Here is a 6,000-nt window from a genome sequence, read left to right as displayed (position 1 = left end):
ATTCTCCAGGCAAAAATACTGGAGTGGGTTTCCGTTCCTTCTCCAGTGCATGAAAGGGAAAAGTGAAAGTGAAGTTGCTCAGTCGTGTCCGTCTCTTAAGCGACCCCATGGACTGCAGCCTACCAGGCTCCTCCGTCCATGGGATTTTGCAGGCAAGAGTACTGGAGTGGGGGGCTATTGGTTTCAGGTTGAAAGGTAATGTCAACTATGGTGGTCCTACACCAAGTCTTTTGGACCATTTCCCCATCTCACCTGGCCCTTGCGGCTTGGGCTCTGCGCATGCGCCGGAGGCCCCAGGTGGCGGCTAGTGTGGTCACAACGCCCCATCCCCTCACTTGAGGGTGACGCCCTTTGGAGAGGCGCCCTTTTAGGACGTCAGCACGGCAGCCTAGAACCCAGCATTGTGTGGGGCGTGGCCTGGTGGAGCCGTTACCCTAGTGACCACTGTCTGGGTTGCCCAGACTTACTGCGGGCGTAGAGAGGGAAAGGTGTGCACGAAGAGAAGAAACCGAGACGGCTTGTGGCACCCTAGCCCCCGGCCCCCTGGGGGCAGATGGCTGTCCATGGACCGGTACCTCAATAACTGCTACAAGGCTGCCCAGGCCGCCACCTCTAAGGCGGCCGCCAGCAGCCTAACTGCCAACAGGGAGCTGTGTGACTCTGTGAGTGGGGGCCGGTCGGTCATCCTCCTTCTCTTTCTTGCTCCAGGGCTGGGTCTTGGGAGGGAAGGAGGGCGGGCAGATGAAAGACTACGGGGGAGGACTCAGCAGAGCGGGGTGGGTCCTTGAACCTGGGTTTCTAAGCCAGTCCTCTGGTCTTAGTGCAAACTCCACAATTACTCAGAGGCGTGTGTTGAACAGAATCATAGCTCTTTGAGGGTCAGGAAGAATTAGAATTACAGGCAGCTATCCAGAGACAAGGGCTTTCCTAGTGGCTCAGTGGTAAAGAATCCGCCTGCCAATGCAGGAGATGTGAGTTCGATCCCTGAGTCGGGAAGATCCCCTGGAGAAGGAAATGGCAACCCACGCCAGTATTCCTGCCTGGGAACTCCCACGGCCAGAGGAGCCTGGTGGGCTACGGTCAAAAGTGTCGGACACGATTTGACGAATAAACGAGAACAATACATGGACAAAACCTGATACATTGCTGCTGCTGCTGCTGCTGCTGCTGCTGCTAAGTCGCTTCAGTCGTGTCCGACTCTGTGCGACCCCATAGACGGCAGCCCTCCAGGCTGCCCCGTCCCTGGGATTCTCCAGGCAAAAATACTGGAGTGGGTTTCCGTTTCCTTCTCCAGTGCATGAAAGGGAAAAGTGAAAGTGAAGTTGCTCAGTCGTGTCCGACTCTTAAGTGACCCCATGGACTGCAGCCTACCAGGCTCCTCCGTCCATGGGATTTTGCAGGCAAGAGTACTGGAGTGGGGGGCTATTGGTTTCAGGTTGAAAGGTAATGTCAACTATGGTGGTCCTACACCAAGTCTTTTGGACCATTTCCCCATCTAGCTTGGCCCTTGCGGCTTGGGCTCTGCGCATGCGCCGGAGGTCCCAGGTGGCGGCTAGTGTGGTCACAACGCCCCATCCCCTCACTTGAGGGCAACGCCCTTTGGGGAGGCGCCCTTTTAGGACGTCAGCACGGCAGCCTAGAACCCAGCATTGTGTGGGGCGTGGCCTGGTGGAGCCGTTACCCTAGTGACCACTGTCTGGGTTGCCCAGACTTACTGCGGGCGTAGAGAGGGAAAGGTGTGCGCGAAGAGAAGAAACCGAGACGGCTTGTGGCACCCTAGCCCCCGGCCCCCTGGGGGCAGATGGCTGTCCATGGACCGGTACCTCAATAACTGCTACAAGGCTGCCCAGGCCGCCACCTCTAAGGCGGCCGCCAGCAGCCTAACTGCCAACAGGGAGCTGTGTGACTCTGTGAGTGGGGGCCGGTCGGTCATCCTCCTTCTCTTTCTTGCTCCAAGGCTGGGTCTTGGGAGGGAAGGAGGGCGGGCAGATGAAAGACTACGGGGGAGGACTCGGGTGGGTCCTTGAACCTGGGTTTCTAAGCCAGTCTTCTAGTCTTAGTGCAAACTCCACAATTACTCAGAGGCGTGTGTTGAACAGAATCATAGCTCTTTGAGGGTCAGAAAGAATTAGAATTATAGGCGGCTATCCAGAGACAAGGGCTTTCCTAGTGGCTCAGTGGTAAAGAATCCGCCTGCCAATACAGGAGATGTGAGTTCGATCCCTGAGTCGGGAAGATCCCCTGGAGAAGGAAATGGCAACCCACGCCAGAATTCCTGCCTGTGAACTCCCACGGCCAGAGGAGCCTGGTGGGTACGGTCAAAAGTGTCGGACACGATTTGACGAAGAAACGAGAACAATACATTGACAAAAACTGATACATTTCTGCAGCTGCTGCTGCTGCGTCTCTTCAGTCGTGTTCGAGTCTGTGCAACCCCATAGACGGCAGCCCACCAGGCTGCCCCGTCCCTGGGATTCTCCAGGCAAAAATACTGGAGTGGGTTTCCGTTTCCTCCTCCAATGCATGAAAGGGAAAAGTGAAAGTGAAGTTGCTCAGTTGTGTCCGACTCTTAGCGACCCCATGGACTGCAGCCTACCAGGCTCCTCCGTCCATGGGATTTTGCAGGCAAGAGTACTGGAGTGGGGGGCTATTGGTTTCAGGTTGAAAGGTAATGTCAACTATGGTGGTCCTACACCAAGTCTTTTGGACCATTTCCCCATCTCACCTGGCCCTTGCGGCTTGGGCTCTGCGCATGCGTCGGAGGCCCCAGGTGGCGGCTAGTGTGGTCACAACGCCCCATCCCCTCACTTGAGGGCGACGCCCTTTGGGGAGGCGCCCTTTTAGGACGTCAGCACGGCAGCCTGGAACCCAGCATTGTGAGGGGCGTGGCCTGAAGGAGCCGTTACCCTCGTGACCACTGTCTGGGTTGCCCAGACTAGCTGCGGGCGTAGAGAGGGAAAGGTGTGCGCGAAGAGAAGAAACCGAGACGGCTTGTGGCACCCTAGCCCCCGGCCCCCTGGGGGCTGATGGCTGTCCATGGACCGGTACCTCAATAACTGCTACAAGGCTGCCCAGGCCGCCGCCTCTAAGGAGGCCGCCAGCAGCCTAACTGCCAACAGGGAGCTCTGTGACTCTGCGAGTGGAGGCCAGTCGGTAATCCTCCTTCTCTTTCTTGCTCCAGGGCTGAGTCTTTGAAGGGAAGAGGGCGGGCAGATGAAAGACTACGGGGCAGGACTCAGCAGAGCCAGATGGGTTCTTGAAGCTGGGTTTCCGGCTCCCAGAGCCTCTGCAGTGGCTAGAGCTCTCTCTGGCCGAAATTAGCTTTGAATGGAGCTCAGAGATTTGTTTGGTAACAGGTGTCAACTGGGAGGCCTTCAGGTTATCAACAGTGCATTTTCTTTCAACCCTGAGTATGTGTCTTTGGTTTATTTGGAGGTATCAGCCCATTTAAGTTTAAGTAAATTTGTCTAAACTAAAATAATAGTACTAGAAACAAAAAACAAGTTTTCTACTTATATCTGACAGGGCACACACAAAGACCCCATCCCAGAGGTCGGAGCCGCTAAGCTATTGGATCTTCCTCTTTCGGTCAAGCTTCCGGTTATTCCAGGAAGTAATGTATTCTATACTACAAATTTAAGTGAAAAGGTAAACTAACTTTTAATGGTGCATAAGTGATTTTGTTGACTGTTTTCTGCTTGCTATTAAACTTGAAACACTGCTATTATTTTGCTTTGAGTCAACTTCAGTTTCACACACCAAGTGAAGTTAAAATGAGTTGATGTATTCAGTGTCTGAACCTCACTTTAATGATAGAAGGCCCCGTGATAGGCCTCCGCCACCCACTTCAGCCTTATCTCCGACCCAGACCTCAGCTCTGAAGGGTCTGGGTGTTTTCTCCCTGTCCACACATCGTATGATAATTTCTACTTCTGTGCCTTTGTCCATCTGGTTCCTGAAACCTGGCATGCTCTCCTCTCCTTCCTGACCTTCAATTTGAGCCGTCTTTCAAGAGCTACTATGTGAAGCCTTTCCCCAGTGTCCCAAACCCTAACGGTTTCATCTTTCCTTGGAATTTACATTGCCCTTGATCTGCATTCTCTCACTCAGCACCAAAGTACTGTTTCTGGTTCAGAGTGCTGCATGCACTGTTTAAGTCCTCTGCCTAACACTCCCCACCCTGTCCTTAGCTTTAGGCCAAGCCTGAAGGAGGTTTGGAACTCTCTGAGTGTGTGCTTTCATCACATTATTTCTACTTATTTCCTGATTTTACTTATTTCCTTACCATTCTCCTCTCTAGGGTGTCATCAAGGATGCATAGGGGGCTCCCTGGTATTTCTGATACGTGTCAAATATATATATTATTTTTTTAAGTTTTATTGCTGGAAAGCAATATAATTTCTCTTTTCAAAACCAATACATTCTACCCCTTCCCACAAATTAACATTCCTAAAACATACTCAAAGCCTATTTGACTATAAGTGATAACACTGCTTTTCAATTTGTAAATGTAGCCCTCTTCATTGGTTTCTTGTTCCACTATCTTCTATTTCCCATATCTTCATTGTGTTACTCTTTTATTCACTTGTTAGCTACTTATTTCCTGAGTTTTTCCCCATACTTATACTGATTCACTGTACACTTTATTATATTGATTCCCCCCAAACACATGTATTTAATTATGATCAGGTACTATATTCAACTACCCTAAACGCTAACTTAGTGGGATCCTTCTTTATCTTCTAGCAATATCTCCTCAAGGAAGTAACACTATATTTTGCACATTTAGTTGTTTGTTTTTTTTTTAACTCTACCCTTGATCTGGAGAAGGCAATGGCACCCCACTCCAGTACTCTTGCCTGGAAAATCCCATGGACGGAGGAGCCTGGTGGGCTGCAGTCCATGGGGTCACTAGAAGTCGGACATGACTGGGCGACTTCACTTTCACTTTTCACTTTCATTCATTGGAGAAGGAAATGGCAAGCCACTCCAGTGTTCTTGCCTGGAGAATCCCAGGGACGGGGGAGCCTGGTGGGCTGCCATCTATGGGGTCGCACAGAATCGGACATGACTGAAGTGACTTAGCAGCAGCAGTAGCACCCTTGACCACCTTGTAAGGTGAAGCTATGACAGATAGATGGTAGTAGAGTTTAGACTAGAACCACAGTCTCCCAATTTCTTAGGCCATGCTTCTTCACCTGACCTTGCTGCTTTGTGAACTACAAATCACTTTAGCAGAGTACCACGGAAACAGAATTTAAAGGTCTTTCATATTGATTTAAATGCAAGTGGAAGGAAAATTACAGTATTCTACTGTCTTCTTTTCAGATCAGCCCATTGTCAGTATTCTCTCACTTCAGATTCTTCTTGCATGTTTTATTTTCAATGAACAGCCTAATCACCTTAACAAATTGAGGTTTAAAAGCGTGATTTCACTCATTTTACATATGTAACACTTTTCAATCTATGTGTTTGTAGCTTTATCAACCTTCTTATGACTTTAACCTGTCTGATCCGTATTGTCAACTTTTGGAAACTGGCTATAAAAACCTGCACCATCCACATTTAAAATCGTACTATAGGGGAAAAGATATCCCGAGGAGATTAAAGAAAGGCGGCTATGTCACCAGCAATAATAAGGTGGGTTGAAGTTTGCTTCCAGTTAACCAGCATAAACCCATGGTCTTGATAGAAGCTTGCTTCTGTACTTCACTGGGAACCTGTGTCAACTTTTAATTGAGCAATAAAGAATACCTGATAGAAAACTCAATGAATTACTCAATATTTGAGTAAAGAGAAATCAGGTGGCTGTTTCTAAATAAAATTGTTCCCACTTGATCATTTTTCTTTGATAAAAGCAACAGATAAACACCAAATGATTTCAATATGTAAAGACATATGCATACACATTTATTTATGCATTTTCTCTCAGCTGTATTATTAGTGCCTTTCCTTTGGCTCTAAAAGTATTAATGGCACTGTATACCCATCAAGGGATAT

The 6,000-nt window shown here is 49.3% G+C and overlaps 1 protein-coding gene across 8 annotated transcripts in view; it reads left to right on the top strand.

Annotated features, from left to right (window-relative positions):
- Positions 1-490: 490 nt before the first annotated feature.
- Positions 491-6,000, top strand: part of LOC102390612 (fibrous sheath-interacting protein 2) — an 85,899-nt gene continuing 80,389 nt past the window's right edge. Inside the window, exons 1-3 of one of the 8 annotated variants that reach the window (XM_045164504.1) lie at positions 1,543-1,910; positions 3,526-3,648; positions 5,479-5,640. In XM_045164504.1, the coding sequence (XP_045020439.1) occupies positions 1,812-1,910; positions 3,526-3,648; positions 5,479-5,640 (384 nt within the window). In that variant the 5' untranslated portion in view covers positions 1,543-1,811. Of the gene's footprint in view, positions 663-1,542; positions 1,911-2,793; positions 3,154-3,525; positions 3,649-5,478; positions 5,641-6,000 lie in introns of those variants that run through there. The other 7 variants (XR_006640659.1, XM_045164509.1, XM_045164506.1 and 4 more) reach the window with 7 other exon arrangements.

This window comes from Bubalus bubalis, chromosome X, assembly GCF_019923935.1.
Source record: "Bubalus bubalis isolate 160015118507 breed Murrah chromosome X, NDDB_SH_1, whole genome shotgun sequence".
NCBI lineage: Eukaryota > Metazoa > Chordata > Mammalia > Artiodactyla > Bovidae > Bubalus > Bubalus bubalis.
This window is presented reverse-complemented; position numbering and strand designations above follow the sequence as displayed.